Raw genomic sequence first — 18,108 nt, forward strand, 5'->3', positions numbered from 1 at the left:
GCCTCCTCTGCCCTTGTTGCCCTAGAGCTGGCTGTAGTCCTAGGGATGAAACTTGACAACACCGCCCGGGGCCAGAAGCACAGGGCTGTGGCCTGAGAACTGAATGGGGCATCAGGGGGCCCATGCTCTAGCCTCAGCTCTGCCCAGACACCCAAGGGGCAGGCTCATCCCCTGTCTGGGCCTCAGTCTGCCCATCTGTACAAAGGGCAGTCTCCCATATACCTCTGGACAGAAAGAGAAGAACTTTACGCGCCACCCCCTGCACTAAGGGACGACAGTTCCATTCTGCCCCACCCAAACCTCTGTCACCAAAAGTCTATAATCTATAGCCTCTGCCTTATTCCCTTGCTTTCTTTTATCAGAGATGAGTCTGTAGAATGTGCCAGCCTGGTCAAGGAGATTTCTGGGCTTCTCTGTTCAATGACTCAGACCCTGCTGGCTGTTTTCATTAAAATAGGCTCCTGCTGCCCCCACCGTCTGACTCAGTACTTTCAAAACCACTTCCTCGTCTGGGCCACAGAGTACATTCCCGGGAGGGAGGAGGCCCCAGTCACTGCAAGGACGGTGCCTTTCCCATGGGAGCAGAAGGGAGCTCCTGGGAAGGCTCTGCATGTCCCAGGAGAGGGGGCCCTGCCTTCTTTCTCAGAGCCCAGAGCCCGGAACAAATGTGATGCCAGCCACCATTTAGGGCCACTTCCCTCGTGCCTGACGCCAGGCCTGACCCTGCACTGCTTCCTCTGACCCTCCTAACACATCCTCGAGATGGGACTCTTAATAGCAATTTATGGAAGAGGTGTAGAGGCCCAGAGAAGCTGAGTATGCTACCTCAGCTCACAGAGCCAGGAGGCACAAGAGCACAACGTTTGCCTTTGGACAGTACTCTTGTGGCCATGGCACATGGTGGCCAGGAGATACGGACATTCCAGGGCACTGGGGATGTGGCCAAATACCCTGGGCCAGGACTTTCCTGGCCTCCCCAGGTAAGCCCGCAATTGAAGCCACAGATCTGAGAACAGAGATGTCCGGCCCGGGCACGCTCCATTGACTCTGGGCCCCTAAGAGCTGGCGGAGAAGGTACGGCACAGCTTGAGTACTCACTGGGGCTTGAGTGTAGGTGACCGCTTCCAAGATCTCAGCGATTCCCTCTGTCTCCTGAAGCCCGCTAGCCTCTCCTGACGCCTGTGTGGAGACAAACGATACCAGCAGAGGGCAAGTCACAGACGGTCACTCCTTTGGAGAAACTGTGTGCATGCAGTGTTTGTGTGTGTGTGTGTGTGAGAAAGAGAGAAGGAATGGACAGAGAGAGGAATTGAGAGCAAGCACATATATAATTGCTATTCTTTTTGCTGTTCCTTCCATATTTTATTGCTCACATGGACAAAAACCTAGTCAATATACAGTCTAATATACCTCCTTCCGTTGTGTCCATTCAACCTCTGCCAAAGGGACTCCCATTTGCACGGCTGTCACACAAATGTTACGCTGGAGAACCATGACATTTGGAGAATGTCTTCCCATTGCTACCTTGACTTCATAATGAGCCGCCTGATGTCAGCCGATGAGCCTGAGGCCATCACTTTGTAACGAATACCCTATTCTTGGACTCTGGGGCAGCTTCTACTTTTCCAGTACTAACCGCAATGCAGAGAGAAGGGAATGCATATATGTAAGGGCTCCCTTCTCCCAGCCTCACAGGAATGTCAGGCCAGGATCATGGCCTCGGGGAGAGCCAACATTCTTACAAAGCCAAATTCCACCTCTGAAGGGTTTCCCCACTAAATGGGCAGCCACCATTTAGGGCCACTTCCCTCGTGCCTAACACCAGGCCCTGACCCTGCACTGCTTCCTCTGACCCTCATTTTTTTTAAATGAATGAAATCAACTTCTGCTTTGCTTTGGGGTTGACACCCCCCAAAGAGAAACAGAGGTTCTAGAAATATGGCACACTGTGCTCGCTTCTGACTTTTTGCATCAATCTGAGGCTTCTGCCTAAAACGCCTTTTCTTTCTCATTCGGCAGATACTTGCTTGTCATTGGTCAAGTATCAGCTCCTCCCTTGCCTACTCTGGTCCCTCTTCTTTCACCTTTGTGCCCCCACCCAACCTAGAGAGCTTGGGTTTGAGGACCACGTAGGTCACCCCACGGTTCTGTCACTGCCTCTGGGCACGGAAGTGTGCGTGAGCAGCTTGAGGACAGAGACAGCTGCCAGCGTATCTCGGTATTTCCAGCATCCCCCAGGACTGTCACCTAGCAGGGACTCAGTAGATCCTGGGGGAAGGGAGGGGGGCAGAAGGGAAGGGGGGCATGGAAGGACCCGTCTTTTTCCCTGCCTACCACTCCATCCCCAACTTAAAAAGGGATTCATTTGCCAAGCATAAAAGCTAAATTTAGGCTCATTTTTATAGGAATTTACACTCATGTCTTAGAGTTTTAACTTCGATTTTAGAATCCTGACACCCTTTCTTGGCAGGAAGTCTGGAAACCAGGCCACAGACTGCCACAGCCACTGGAGAACCTAACACCTTAGAAGAAAGGCAACCCACCCCCAACCCCCCACCCCCCGCAAAAGAGATGGCTGAAGCTTTTTAAAAAAATAAAGCCAAAAAGCCCAAAATAGGACTTGAGGCAGAGCTTGACAAGTTGAGGGATTTTAGAGACTCGGTGACGTTGGGGAAGAGGAATTGCCTGGGCGTCCAGCCCTCCCTGGCCGACCGGAGGCTGGGGGTGGGGGGTAGGGGATGGGGGCTCACCGAGGACTCTTCAGACTCACACAGCTCCTCAGGGATCCTGGGGTCAGGGTGGATGGTGAGCTGCTGTATGGAGCCCTAGGGGAAGAGCACAGGGTCAGAAGCCACCATCTGCTTGTCCACGGCACGACCACGAGTGGCAAGCATGATTGTTCTTGCAACGGAGCCCAGGCCACCAAGTGTGAAGACAGGCGTGAGAATGCACGGCCTGGGGCCATGACAACGGAACAAGCCACCTCTTGGCCCACTCTCCTTTGGGGGCGGGGGTCCTGGTTGGGCCAATGTAAGATGAGCTCTGCTAGCTGGAGAAGCCCCTGAAGGCTACTGTGTTCAAGGTACAGACTCCCAGCAGCCTCCTACCTGGTCCCAGGTCCCCAGCCTGCCTGTGGCAGGCCCTGGGATGCCCGACTCCCCTCTTCCAGAAAGTGTCGAAGCTCCTTGGTGGGCAGGCCTCATGGGAAGAAGAGCGGCCAGCCAGCCTCCCGGCCTCCCCCCCCACCTCCTCTCTCCACCCCTGACAGTCCGTTGTCCATGATGACCCCAAAGTGAGTGTGGAAAAACTGTAACTGGATTTTCACTTCTTCAGACTCCCTGACGGTCTCCTGCTGTCCTACTGTCCCGCTGTCCCGCTGTCCTACAAGTAAACCCAAACTCTGACCCCTGGTACCACCCCGTATCACCCAGCCAAGGAATCAGTAAGCGGGTGTGCTGACTAGATGCGTAACTACTTAGAGATTTTCTTAGAATGGCTTATTCATAAACGCCTGTTTTGACAGGAAAGTTAATTTTCTGCTTTTTTTTCCCCCAGAACCCATTGTCCAAATGGAGAGAGAAAAGCTACCTCTCCTGCTGGCATTCTAGCTTTCTCCACCTTCACAGAAATTACTTAAATGTACATGACACTCCTCTCCAAAAGTAAAAACAACAAAAAAAAATTGCTGAATAAATAATAAACCTTCCTCTTTTTATCGTGTCTTAAAATGCACAAAAAGCTTTTACTCAGACCATCCCACCTGAGTCTACCATTCCATGGAGTAGGTTTGCTTATCATTGTGCCCAGATAAGAAGACCCGGAGAGAACTGGAGGATCCACGCTCTAACATCACCAGGCTAAACTGAAAACGGGACCAGAATCTAGGTTTGGGGTCCCAGGACTAGCGTTCTTGCCACCGCACACACGTGCCTCTCTGAGGCTTTAAGAACAAAACAGTAAGAACGTTTGCTTGGGTTCCCTGCTGGCGTCTGGGGCCTCCCTGATCTGTGCAGGGCTTGGACTCACGGTGAATCTCTCCAGCCCTGTGGCTCCTGCGTTGCCCACGAAGATTCCCGCACTGGGCTCAAACGCCAACGGCCGGGAAGACCGCTGGAAGGGGATGTGGCCTTGTTCCTCGCAGTCCATGAGGAGGGCCACTTCCTCACCCTGAACGATCACGGAAAAGCGGTTCCACCTGTGGGTCATCACGGGCACCGGGAAGGCAGCAGCCTCGTGGGACACGTGGGAGCCTGGCTCCGTGTAGTAGAGGATGACCTGCTGGCGGCCATCCTCCATGCCCGAGAGCCGCAGGCCCAGGTAGATGATCTTCTGGAAGGCATCAGTGATGGCAAAGAGCACGCCGCCATTCTCGCTGCTGGGCTTCACCGTGACACTGATGGCAAAGTCCCTGAAGAAGGTGGGTGGGATGAGGGTCCTGGCCGGGCGGCCGACGTTGGCATCAGGCCCGAAGCTGTAGGCTGGGAAGCCACCGTAGCCAGTGACGAAGGACACAGATGAGGGCAGCGGGACACCGATGAGCTCCGTGAGGTCCAGGTGGCCCTGGGAAGCCAACTCTGTAGGGGGGCGAAACAGAGGCCATGGCTCACACATATATTCTACTAAACTTGGAAATGGGGAAGAAAGGGAAAGTCCCAAGTGAAATGGGATCCCTCAGAAACCTCACTGTAGTTCCGTAATTGCTGGTTTTCAAGCATTTTCAACAATGACCCACCACAAGAAATGCATTTATATTGCAACCCAACAAGCAAGTTATGATAAACATGCACCTGTAACACCGAAACAATGTTTCCTAAAACGTTATTACTTTCAATACCCCTCAGGCACTCTGATATTTTCCTTTTGGGAATTCTTCGCCTCTTCTATTTTATTAAAAGCATGCTGGATGGGTCCCTGGTTCACTCAGTCGGTCAAGTGTCAGACTCTTGGTTTGGGCTCAGGTCATGATCTCAACATTATGAGATCGAGTCCCAAGTTGGAGTCCATGCTCCCTGGGGAGTCTGCTTGAGATTTCTTCCCTCTCCCTCTGTCCACTCCCCTCAAATAAATGAACAGAATCTTTAAAAGCATGCTGGCAACAATCCACTAAATTGATTTCATCACCCACTAAGAAGTTCTGACCTGCAGTTTGGGAAACATTTTTAAGTATGTCCTGGATTATTCGCAGACTATGTAACGTTCTCCCGTCAATTTACAGATAGTTCCTCATTTCTTTCTGTAAAACTGGGTAGGTTTGTTTTGAATGAGGTCTACTCTTGAAGTGCCCCAGGGAATGGGGAAAAACTGGGACAAGGTGAAGTGTTTCTAGATCTAAGACAGTTGAAATTCACATCATCGTCATGATGGACATTCCCTGAGTTCTTCTGTGCAGATCCCAGCTCTAAACTCTTCACATACTTGAGTTCATCTAATCCTCACAACAACTCTGTACCCTTAGCCTCATTCTACTTCAGGGAAAAGTTAAGAAATTTGCCCTGGTTCAAAGCCAGAGTGTCTGACCCCCAGAGTCAGAGCTCTTATCTGGCTGAAATCCTAGGGCTCCACTGTGGTGGTCTGGAAAGGCCCTCAGGCTTGGAAGCCTTAATCTGTCCAACACTGATGCCCTGGGAGCAGGCTTTGAACTGACTTGCAGTGATGGGCACCCATTCCGAAGGAGATGCCAGGGTCCCAGCAGTGAGAGAGGAAGGCAGGTCTCAGGGACAGGTAGCCAGGACCCCTGCAGACAGGACACCTCCCGCCCCCGGAAAGGACAATGAACACACAGGACACCTTGCCCTCAGAAGTGAAGCCAGATCCTGAGGACACAGCCCAAGGAGGAGGCCTAGAGTGAGTGAGGGTCGGAATCAAACAGGGTACTTCCTCAGAGACCAAGGAGCAGAGCAGACATCTGGTGACTGCCTGGGCTACGGCCAAAGGCTAGAGGCCCCTGAGAGCCTGAGTGACGGCAGGGTTTGTGTCCAGAGAAGACCCACGCCATTCAAGGACTGTGAGTAAAGCCCCATCTGACAAACTGAGCCTGCCTTTCAGTCTACCAACTTGCCCGTCTGTGTGGACAACTAATTAGCTGGTGACTCATTTCACTGCCCCACGGCTGTGTGTCCTTCTGTGATATGGGCCCCACGAAACTGATTAAAGGAGGCCATCCATGTAACCCTGGTAAATACGGTGGTGACACAATAACCATCCACTACTCTTTCCTTCAATGACATCTACTCAACAAGCCCAAGAGGTTTGCCAGCCAGGGGTCATCAACTGCACTGTGCTGACACGGAGAGGGAGGCCAAGATGGGGGCCTGGACACCCTGCCTCAGTGTTCCCTGAGCGCCCTATACAGAATAAAGTTAACCAGGTTTTTCATACGTGATTTTCCTTCGTCCTCACTGCAGGCCCGGGGTCGTCTGCCATTTTCCCATCCTACAGATGAAGAACCAGGGCTTGGGAAGATGGAGTCACTCCCTGAGGTGACACGGTAAATGGCACAAGTTTTCAAGCCATGACTGGTCTGACCTCAGGTTGGTTCCCTGCCTCAGTCTCTTCAGACAGGGGTTCCCTCCCAGGGGCTTGGGGGGGAGCTGCACCTTGTCGGCTTGCCATGCCAATGACCCTTGAGCAGCACGAGGATGCCAACTGAATTCTGGGTGACCCAGGAACTCAAACTTCCCTGGAGGAAGAGGGAGAGAGAGATGGTGACTCCAGTGGGCCGCCCCAACTGACCTGGGTTGCAAGAGTAACATGTGAACGGGATTTCGAAGACTTTGTTTGGACAAAGGAATGTAAGATATCTCATCAATCACGTGTATATGGATTATAAAAGGAAATGATAATTTGGGGAAATACTGGGTTAAATAGACTATATTATTTAAATAATTTCTAAAGAAACTGATGAAGAACAGATCTGGGTCCACCCCTCTGCTGGAGACAGTACTGCCCTGGGAGAAGCCCTCAGACACTCTCCAGTCCTCTTCCCCTGGCCATGCCCCCGAAGGCAGCCTCTCTGAAGCCCATGGCATGCCTATTCCCATGCACGTCCTTTGTCTGTTTGCTACCTGAGCACAGACATGCTGGGGACAGATTGTGCCACCACTGCGCATGTCTCTAACCCAGGGTCTAGTGTCTCTAGCCCAAGCAGCACTGTTTGGTATGCCGTGTGGACTCCTCTGACCCTTTTATAGCCCCCACCCAACACTGTATTTTGAAGGTTGATCTTTGTTGATGCATTTGGCTCTGGATCTTACACTTTCCCAACAGTCCCCTACAGCATCCATAAGCCGTACAGACTGGCTCACTTTCCTGTTGATGGGAAGGGAGGTTTTCACCGCTATTCAAAACACGACCACTGCGGACTTCTTACCCACATCTCCTGGTGCTTACCTGGTGGGGGTGGGGGAGGGGGATGATTGGATGCTGTGGGACTAGACATCTGCAAATTCACTGAATGTAGCTACAGTGGCCTTCAAAGCACCTGTGCTGATTTTTTTTTTTTTGCATTGGGACATAAGTGATATATAGCATTGTATACGTTTAAGATATACAGCCTGTTGATCTGATATACTGCTGTATTGCAATCTGATTACCCCCAGCTTTAGCTAACGCCTCCATCAACACCACGGTAACTATCACCTCTTTTTTGGTGGTAAGAACATTTCAGATGCTGCTGTGCCCACCAGCAGCATACTCTTACCAGCACTCAGGGGGAGGTAGGGAGATGGCCCAAGGGAGCAGTCTGTGCGGCTTTTCAACTCTAGCAATAATGTTTATTTCTGAGACTAAGCAATATGTAAAAATATTCATTGTAGTATTGTTTATAAACCATGTCATGGAAAATATTTCACAACATTTTAGCAAAAACAATTACCCATCTTCAACAACAGAGCAAACCTGATCATGTTGGTGCTCTGCTGAGTAGTCTCCGGCCGCCTAGCCCAGGCCTCCGGGTCTGCAGTCTGGGGGTTGGAGGATGCCTGCCACCTCCTGGCTTGAGAAGACTTGGTGGTCCAGACCCAGCTGTGCTCCCTGCTCCCCAGCAAGCCCTGACGCAGGCCTGGGAGAGCCCCACGCTGTGGCAGGTCCTCCCCACCAAACAGTAAGTGTGCTTCCCTCTGTCGCCCACCCCATCTCATTCCAACCAGTTACTTTGCCAGAAGATCTCCTTTAAGACCCAACCCTGGCCTCGCTTCCCTTGAAATCACTTGTTTCCCCTCCTGCACCCACACCCTCCTCCCCTCTGGAGGCTGCAGTAGATGCCCTCTCAGGCCACACTGGGATCATCCGTCATTGCCCTCGGCTCACTGCATGTCACTGCTGGGCCACTTGTCTCTCTCTCCATTAAACCAGGACAGGGACTAATCCACTCATCTCTGGGTTCCCAGTATCCAGCCTAGTCCTGACGAATGAATGAACAAACGAACAAATAAATGAACGCAGGACTCAAGTCAACCCCCTCATTTTACAAAGGGGTGAAAGTGAGATTAAAAGAGGGAGGAGACTGCTGGCTAGGAACTCAGAGCCGATTCTCCACCAATGCTTTTCCTCTCCAGTTTGCAACTTGCATTAAAACAGGAATTAATTTTAAGTATGAGAAACCCCAGAAGGCATACATGAAAAGATTGATAAATCTGGTTAAATTTAACTGCACCGAAATTCTTCAAGTTCTGCATAGCAACAAAAATTCCCAAACTAGTGTCAAATAGAATCCCAAACTGGACAAAATTATTTGCTACATTTAGTACAGACAAACTAGTCACCTTATGTACAAAAACAGAAAAGCAACAGCCCCATGGAAAAATGGAAGAAGAACAGGGAAATTCTTTCCACTGTTAAAAAAAAAAATTAAAATGGCTCTTAAATATATGAAAAGATACTCCACCTCCCTCAGGAGAGACATACAAGTTAAGGCAATGAAAAGACACCCATTTCCCTCAGATTGGCACACATCAGAACATCAAATAGTACGCTGTGTCATGGGTTGCTGGTGGGACCACACGCACTGGTCTGTGGGAGGCTCTTTGACAATATAAATCAAAATTACAAGTGTACACGGGCTCTTTGATCCAGGAATTACACTTGCACGGATTCTCTAACAGATAAAGTCACGTATGTGAAATCTAAAGCATGTATGAGAATATTCACTGCAGCATTGTTGAAAATGTTTCTAACTGTCCATCTTTGGGAATGGTTAAATAAATAAATAAATAGATAGATAAAAGGCTTTAAATAAATAATAATTTTAAAAAGAGTTGATTCCTTAGGTACTGATACGTAACCATTAACAAGATGTATTAAGTAAAAACAGTCCAAAACAGAAGTGCAGAACAGAATCACTATGAGCTAGAAATACATATATTAATATGTATTTCATATATAAGTGATATAAATATATATGATATAATTTAAAATATATATTAGAATATCTCTAGAAGGATACGTAAGAAACCGGGACTAGAGATTGTCTCCAAGGAAGGGAGCTGGTGGCGGTGGTGTTGGGGGGGGTGGGGGGGAGACAAGAGACTTTCTTTTCTCTAGATACTCTTTTGTACTTTTAGAAATTTTATACCATATACATGGTGTGAAAGAGACATTTACATATTTTAAAGACATTAACTCCTTCCATCCCCTTTTAGAAATTATAAAACCCTCTCTCTTTGCTTGTCCTCACTCAGATATGGCCTGTCTCTGTATGGAAAGAAAGGGGAGAGAAAGAGTGAAAAGAAATGGACACCCCACTGGGATTTCTTTTCTCCCCTCCAGGTTTAAAGATAAAGCAAAACAGAACCAACAGCACCCTGCTGACAGCCCTGCTTTCTTCTTCCCGGATCCAGCGTGAAGCTCGGCCTCCCGTTCCAATCTCCCCCCTCCTGAGAAGAAGAAGGAAGCCCCTTTCCGGTGGGCCGCCCCAGCTTTGGAAAAAAACGTGCCCTTCCACGGGAGTAAATGGGCCAAGCTCTCATTCAGCCAGTGGCTTGTTTCCAAGTGGTGTCCCCACGGTTTCAGGGACAAGTGGGGGTTCAGAGGACCTGGGGCTAGAGGCAGAGAGGCCAGGAATCCTGCTTAAACCAGCCCAGCGCTGCCATGGCCAGTGCAGCCCAGGCTTCCACGTGGCAATTCTGGGAATCCTGTAGTCCCCAAAGAATCTTGCTTTAAAAAAAAAAAAAAAAAAGAAAGAAAATCACAAATCTCTCCAACCTCCTGGTTTTATAGATAGGAAAATGAGTGGCCAGGGATAAAGCTCTGTGACTATAAAGCCACAGCCAGGAAGTAGCAGCTGAGCAGCAGGCAAAGAGGGACAGAGGGGAGGTGTGACTCTGCCTCACTGTCCCAGCCCCTCTGGGCACTGGTGATGGGTTGGCCATCTGGAGAGTGGGCAGAGGAAGCCACCTGCGGAGGAGAATTCTTGGCATTGGGCAGAGCTGGGTTGGGATCCAGACTTCACCATTTACCAAGTGGGCAGCCTTTGGGTGGATGACTTAGCGGGGACGTGGGGACATTCGGTTCATCTCATGTGTGGGGAGCCAATGAAACGAAGGGTGGGACGTGCCCGTGCTCAGCAAATGGTAGTAACTTGTGTTCTACTTGACTGAAAGGTATAAACTTAGCAAAAAGCAAAGTCTGCAAAGAGGACCCTCCCTAGCCGCCCCCTGCCCTCCTGCCGCCCAGGCCCCAGCTGTGCGAGGGAAGACAAGTGCGCAGGAGTCTGGCCATAAGCCTTGTTTCACTGGGTTGGCCACAGAGCGAGCCAAGCTGCAATCTGCAGGAAGCCCAGGTCAGCCCAGCTCTGCTCTCAGCAACCCCAACCTCCCTCCAAATGCAGTATCCCGTGGCGGCATGGCGTGGTGGAGAGTGACCCCTGGCCTGGAGTGACCCGTGCTCAGGGCTGCGCCTGGGCCTGCTGGCTCATTTCCCCTTGGCTTCTGCAGGAGGGCCACCTGCTCAGGCGGCCACCAGGGAGGGCAGAGAAGCCAGGGAGCCAAGACAAATAGGCCCGGCAACTTGGTCCATAGGCTTGTCCTGGGATGGCTCTGCGCTGGGGGGAAAGTGGGAGGGTGGGGATCACAGCTGGTGGGAAGACATCCCACCATCCTGGGATGGGGGGCGGGCTAGATCGGAGGGGGCGGTCTGACAGGGGCTGATCCTGGAACTCTGGATCTCTCTGGCCTCAAGAACCTTGGGGGCCCTTCATGGGAAGGGGCCACACTTCTCCACAGATAATAACATCTATTCTCAGAGGAAGCTGTCTAACTTGAGTGAAATTATTTATCTAAAATGCTTAGCGCACAGGAAGTGCCAGGCTCAGAATCTGAGGCCCCCGGGAAGGTATGTGAGATCAGGCTCAGGCTCCACATCTAACAAGGACCTCACTGCATGCTCGTCCATCATCTGGAGATCCAAGCTCCCTCCCATTCCCACAATGCTAGGTCCACAGGCCCAGGGAGCCCTCCAGGCATGGACATAGCCATGGGGCCATGAGAGAGGCCAGGGATCAGGGGGGTATGGTGAGGGAGGGAATGCAGGACTCCTCAGTTGAGCCCAGCTCTGCCACTGACTCCATCTGTGCCCTTGGGCAAGCTTTCTCCATCCCTGACCTCAGTTTCTCCATATGTACATCAAGGAGTTAGACGAGATGGACTCATGGAGCCATAGTCATATAAACATAGTCTAGGTATCTTCATTGCCTTCCAAATACCTCCTGGGGCTGACTCTGACTTCAGTCTTCATCTCTCGCTTCCTTAATGCATAACAATAGTTTCATCTCCAATGGAGATTTCTCAACCCACTTTTTCAATCCAAGAATTGATAACATTTATAAAGTCCCCACATTCTGCCACTGTGCCACTAGGGATATGATGCTGAATCTAGAATGCAGGCACTCAAGAAACTCATGATGTAGGTGTCTTGGTTAGCAGTTATCCATTCATGCTACTTACAAGCTCTAAAGCATTCCATGGCTCCCTAGTGCCTGTAGGATCAAGTCAAAATTCTAGGGAAGACACCCTCTGCTTCATCTCTTCATCTGCCCCCTCACCCCCATCTCTGTCTCTGCTCAAGCTGTTCCTTCTATTCCCATCTTCTCAGAGCCGAACGGTCTAAGAAGAGCCCCACCCTTCCACTTCCTGTCCTTGCTCAGAGGCACTCCAAGACACCTGAGCTCTCCTCCCACCCTAAACACAGAGCCACGGCTTCAATCCCCCCTCTAAACACTCAAATCAGGTCTGGGCACAGAGCAGGCACTTAGTGCCGTGGCCTGATGAAAGGGGACAGGTCTTTGGCTCAGGCTCCTGAGCACAGCTCTGGGCGGCCCCTCCTGAGGGCACAGAGAGGAGGCATCAGATGGTTCTAGAGATGGACCAGGCAGAGGAAAATCTGAACAGTCACAGCAGGGTACAACTTTCCTCCCAGGGGTCCAAAGCCAGTTTCCATGGAAACCAGGGCAGATTCCTAGTGATGAAGAAACAAACAGGGCAGGGTTCAGGTTTTCATTCCGCAGAGACGACAGCAACCTGGCCAGAGGAAATGAAACATAGGAAACTTTCCCTCTCCTCTCCGCAGCCACAGACTCCAGGACATCTGGCATCTCTGTTCCCCAGTCAAACCTTGGTTTCTCCTTCTATGTAATGGGCTGGTTCAGCCCTTCCATCTGTGGGGTGAGGAGGCAGTGCCTAGGGCTAGTCTGGGCTTTGGAGCTTTGCCTCCCTAGGGAACTGTATTTGGCTTCGCTAAGCTCCATCTCACAGATGATCATCTGGGACCGGCGCCCAGTGCTCGCGCTTGTTAGCATTTAAGGCCGGAAGGAGCTAAGGAGCGTTCCTCTGGCTCTAGGTCAACTAGGGCTGCAGAGAAGCCAGACAGGGAGGGAGGCTGAGGACACCCCAGGATGGTGCATGGCAGCGGCCCCTGGTGGCCGCAGGCAGAACTGCGCCTCCGTGAAACCCAAGGAAGGTTTCCCCAGGCTACAATTGGGAGGGACATATCCTGTGCCTGGAGAAACTGGGAGGACAGAGATGGCAAAAACACAACCAAAGGTCTGGAGGGTCAAAGGTCTGGGAGGGTCTCCAAAAGGCAGACTTGAGGTCATGCTGGTTTCCGCAGCCAAGTCAGGCTCAAAACACAGATGCCTACCTCCTATTCTTTTCACTTTTCTTGTTCTGGCTGCCTGGGAAAGCAAAAGGTGGCACCCACATCTCTCATTCCCACCGGTGGCTGTGAAGACCCATGGGACACTTTCATCAGCTTAAATGAAACCCAGGATTCCTTCAAGCTGGCTGGTGTATTCCACTGGAGACAGGGCTCAAGGGGTCCAGAAGACCCTATGTTCCTGGAGCTAGAGCCAACAGGCTGAGGGAGTACAGGTAAAGTGGGGGTATCTACCCTGGGAGCCCCAGCAGGGCCCCTCTGCACTCGGGCTCTGGGGAGAGAGGAGTTCCCCAATACCTCTTTTGCTCCAGCAGCATAAACTGCGGAGCCTCAGAGAACCAAGTATCCCCCTCTTGCTCCTTCTCAGGCCACCCTGCCTAGGAAGGAGACATTCTTCATCTTCTCATGACTGCTCTTTCCCTTCCCTTTGGATACCCCTATAGGGACATGGCCCCTGAGGACTCTGGGTTATCAAATCAGACCTCCTGGCCTATGGCTTCCCTTCCTCTCACTTCCCCCCAGAGACAGGAAACAGGGAGGGCAGCAAGACACAGACTCTAAGCGGGAAGAGCACAGCTCACCATCTGGAGAAGGAATTTCCTCTACCACATAATGACCAAAAGGCCATGTGCAAGGCTTGTGTGTGCCTATGTCCACTGTTGGGGAGTTAGGTCCCTCTCCTGAGAACCCTGACCCCTGCTGGACAGTTTTCAGTCTTCAGGCCTCTTTCTTCTGATAGACAGAGGCGGTCTCCCTTAGCTTGCGCCCCGCGGGGCTGAGCCCTTCTCCGCACTCTGGGACCACACACAAGTCGGCCTTGACTTTTCGCATCATGGCCTGTCAGAAGCAGGGGGTGGGGGCAGGGGCCAGCCTGGGAGGCAGACTCTCACTAGCTCAATGTATGATCTTGAGCAATCCCTTGTCTTCTCTGAGCCTCAGGATGCTGGATTCCAGAGGCCCCTGCCAGGCCTGCAAGTCTCCAATCCTGCGTCCTTCTCATCCGCCGTCTATTTTTCCAGTTTCTCTAACCACTCTTCACTGTCCGTTCCTCCAGCCCACAGCATTCAGGCCTGGAAGGAATGACTCCAACAGGGAGCAGGACAAACCCAGCCCTCCCCAACAGACTTCCTCATCTTTGGGCAGCACAGCCTGGCCAGAGGCATGGAGCGCTGTGCCCAGGAAAATGTCACAATTCGGCCTATAAGGAAGCATCGCCCCACCCAGTCTGGAGCCTGCAGAGGCTCCCAGCTCCACCTGAGTCCCTTCCCAAGGAAAAGGAACACAACAGAATTCATACTGCATGGCATCCATCTGCACCCAGCAAAAAGATGCAAAAGGTTCTTAGAAAAACCTGTCACCCCATGCATTTCTTAGAAAAAGAACCATTTTCCTGCCAGGAGGAAAAAAATCCTGGATCAACTTAGAAAGGAGACCTGGGCTTGGCAACAATCAAAGACCTCATTTTTCTGAATTACAGAAGAGCATTTTCTACATGTAAACTTAGAACGCCTCCTTCCCTTTTCCGGTTTTCATATATAGCATAGGAATTTTCATGCTCAATGAAGTTACTGTGTGAGCCCTCCTCCCTCTCTTTCTCTCTCTCGCTCTCTCAGGCCTTTGGCGTAAACCAAGAGAAGGACGGCTTTGAAGGTGCCTGGCTGTGGGCGGTACCTGGGCACGTGGGCCGTGGAGATGGACCAGGTGTGGGCACTGTGGCCTGTCTGCCCCGCCCACCCAGCAGGAAGGTGAAGTTGTCCCCCACCCAGCACCCTCTTGGCTACCAGAGCATCCCCTCACCTGAGCAACCCCAGGAGGGGAGGCAAGGCATGATCATTCTCTCCTTTCAAAGAGGAGGAAATTGAGCCTCAGCCTACTGGAAGCCCCAGTGCAGGAACCAGCACTGAAGACTTGACGCTGGGCCTCTGCCCATGACAAGCCACGCCCTCCCAGGCCGCCTGTGGGACTCCTCCGGGTTCAGCCGCACACCTCTATTCTATGTCCCCATGGTCCCCACCCATCTCTCCACCCAAACACCCTCATTTCTCTGCCTTCTGCTGGTGCATCCCCTTCCCCCTCTGATATGACGACACATAAGCTTCTGGGCATAGACTGTGGGGACCCCTCTCAGTCCCCAGTGCCAGCAGAGCCTGGCAAGAATGACCTATGAATGAAGACAAGCAAGAAGAACGTCGGCAGCTAAGATTCACCTGTCACTTGCTGCATGACAGGCACAGTTCAATGAGCTCCCCATGAATCATTTCATCTTCTACAGACTCTCTGTGAGGCAGATAAAGTTATCATCCCCATTTTACAGGTTAGAAAACTAAGGCTTGGAGAAGTTCATCGCCACTCTAAGGCCATGAGAACAATCAATAAACGATCAAAGTCAGGATTCGAATCAGAATGGGTGGTACAGCCTGGTATGACGTTTCCAGTCCTAGCCACACATCACGGTCACCCAGGGAGCTTTCTAAAAGACAGAGGTCTGCCCCTCCTGCCTCACCCTAGGAACCCCAGTGTCTTGCAGGGTCTAGCCTGAGTAAGTGTGATACCCTCCCCCATGGGGCGGGCCCAGGTAAGAGTTACGCTCCTCCCCCAACCCCAGGCTTGTCTATCAGGCAGACCTGGGCTTGAGTCCTGAGTCGGCCACTAACCCATGTATGGCCTTGGGAAAGCCACTTCCCTCCTCTGAGCTGTATGGAGGGACAGCAACAGAGCTGGCTCACAGGGTCATGGTGAGAATGGATGACACGATGAGGGGCCGTGCCTAGCGGAGGGCTGGCACGTCTGAAAACTCAGGACCAACTGTGGGTCCTAGCTAACTGGACTGGGCCAACTCTGGGCCCAGCCCTCCCACATCCTCGCCAGCCAGCCTCCAACTCTTAGCCATTGAAGAATTAATATCATTAGATAAGTAGGCCCAACAAGTAAGGAAAGTGAAGAGTTTAGCCTGGACTCCCTCCTTCTGTGACCCGGGTCTGCTCCCTACCGCCTCCTGCAGACTGTCACACACATACACACACATGCACACACACACGCACTCTAACCCCTTGGCCCAGGCAGAAGTCAGCTCCCGAGCAAGAGCCCTACGCAGGCCTCAGGAAGCAGCGGTGGGCCCTGCTGTCTTGTTGCAGCGAGGCTATTCCCCAGATTTGTTCTAGAAACCTGGGTACCCAGCCGGCGCAGTGGCCACGTGCACCAGGTGGCGCGTGAGAGCCGGCAGGTGTGGGCCGGCAGGAGCCTCTGGGCAGAGTTTTCTAGTCAACTCTTCTTGATGCATGGCCCTTCCTTTTCCATTTGGGGAACAAAGACTCATTGAGTGTGAGGAGGGCCTTGGGTCCCAAGGATGACATCAGCTGCAGTGAGTCATCGGTCCCAGCAGGCAGCTCCGGAGGGCTCAGCTCAGGGCACCGTGAGGGAAACTCACAGAAAACAAGCATGGAGGGGACCAGGCCTGTTGGGGGCACCTGAGGGGCACAGAGGGGAGCACGCAGCAGCCTGCTAGGAGCAAGCACCTGGCAACACGCAGATCCTGAACACTGCCAGGCTTGGCGCCAGATGGAGACAAGAAACCAAGAGCCGGAGGCCAGGCGGGGTCAGTGTAGACATCTGGACCAGAGGGCTTCAAATGGCATTCCCAGGGGCCGGGGTGGAGCTCCGGGGAGGGGGTGCACAGAGGAGGCTGCCAGTGGTGGGGTGGGGGTGCGGGGGAGGGGATGAAGGGAGGGAAGGCCTGCCTGTAGGGCTGCTAACACACACGCACACAACCACACGGATGCTCACGTGCACACACAAGCACCCTCACACACACAGACGCCTCTAGTCCTACACACACGTTCACACACACTCCCACTCTGGCACCTTTGCCCACACTCGTCCCCTGTACACACTCACGGAGCCACATGCACACTTGTCTACTCACACACTCACACATTCACACACACTCGCCTACCGTCATATGCACGCTCGCCCCAAAGCAACTCTGACTCCATTCCTGCTTCATGGATTCAGTTCCAGTCACAGTCTCATGGGAAGATGGGGTTCAGTAGCTAAAAACCCACCCACCAACAAAAAAGCCCACCATCAAAAGCCTTCAACATCACTGATATTCACAAGGGAGCACGGCAAGGGAAGCTGCTGGCCAAGGGGCCCACGGAGAGTCGGCAGCCCACTCTTTCTTCTCCAGCTACCTCTTGAAGAGTTCGGAGATCTTTGCCTACATCCTACACAGAGGGTTTCGGTTTCTCTCATGTGGGTATATTTTCTGCCTTTTTCCCCTTGTCAGCAAAACCTTCTCAGAATGTCAGGTTTGGGGCATGTCAGCATCGAACCCAACTGACTCATTTTCCTAGAAGCGGCGCTAGAAAAGGTTGATCGATGAATATGAACAGCCGACCCATCCAGGTGATGCTCGGCACAGAGCCTGGCACAGGTAGGTGCCCCGCAAAGGCAAGTTTCTGGAACTTATGAGTGCATTTGTGTGTAACGATGGCTCACGTGTGTTCGCCCTCACTGTGTCCTGGGTGCAGGGGCTTTACCCACGCTCACTATACAGCAGAGTCACAGGGGAGATTTCCAAAAATACTATGGCCCGTGCCTCACTCCCACAGATTCTGATTCAGATGACCCAAGTGTGGCCTGGGCTGCTGAAGTCGCATGAGGTGATACTCACAGCCCCTGAGTTCCTTTTGTTTTTTGTTGTTGTTGTCGTTTTTAAGATTTTATTTCTTTATTTGAGAGAGAGAGAGAGAGAGAGAGAGTGAGTGTGTGCAGGGGGAGCAAAGAGAGAGGGAGAGAGAGAATCTCAAGTAGACCCCACACTGGGCATGGAAGCCGACATAGGGCTCGATCCCAGGACCCTGAAATCATGATCTGAGCCAAAATCAAGACTCAGACACTTCACCGAGTCACCCCAGTACCCCAACATAGCCCCTGAGTTCTTCACAAAACCCCCACTCTTAT

At 52.0% G+C, this 18,108-nt stretch overlaps 1 protein-coding gene across 1 annotated transcript in view; it reads right to left on the reverse strand.

Annotated features, from left to right (window-relative positions):
• Nucleotides 1-18,108, reverse strand: part of COL15A1 (collagen type XV alpha 1 chain) — a 101,988-nt gene that overhangs the window by 61,107 nt on the left and 22,773 nt on the right. Inside the window, exons 3-5 of the mRNA XM_044265271.1 lie at nt 4,027-4,574; nt 2,751-2,825; nt 1,099-1,179 (exon numbers count right to left, since the gene is read on the reverse strand). Of these exons, the coding sequence (XP_044121206.1) occupies nt 1,099-1,179; nt 2,751-2,825; nt 4,027-4,574 (704 nt within the window). The remainder of the gene's footprint in view (nt 1-1,098; nt 1,180-2,750; nt 2,826-4,026; nt 4,575-18,108) is intronic.

The sequence above is a fragment of the Neovison vison genome, chromosome 9, assembly GCF_020171115.1.
Source record: "Neovison vison isolate M4711 chromosome 9, ASM_NN_V1, whole genome shotgun sequence".
NCBI lineage: Eukaryota > Metazoa > Chordata > Mammalia > Carnivora > Mustelidae > Neogale > Neogale vison.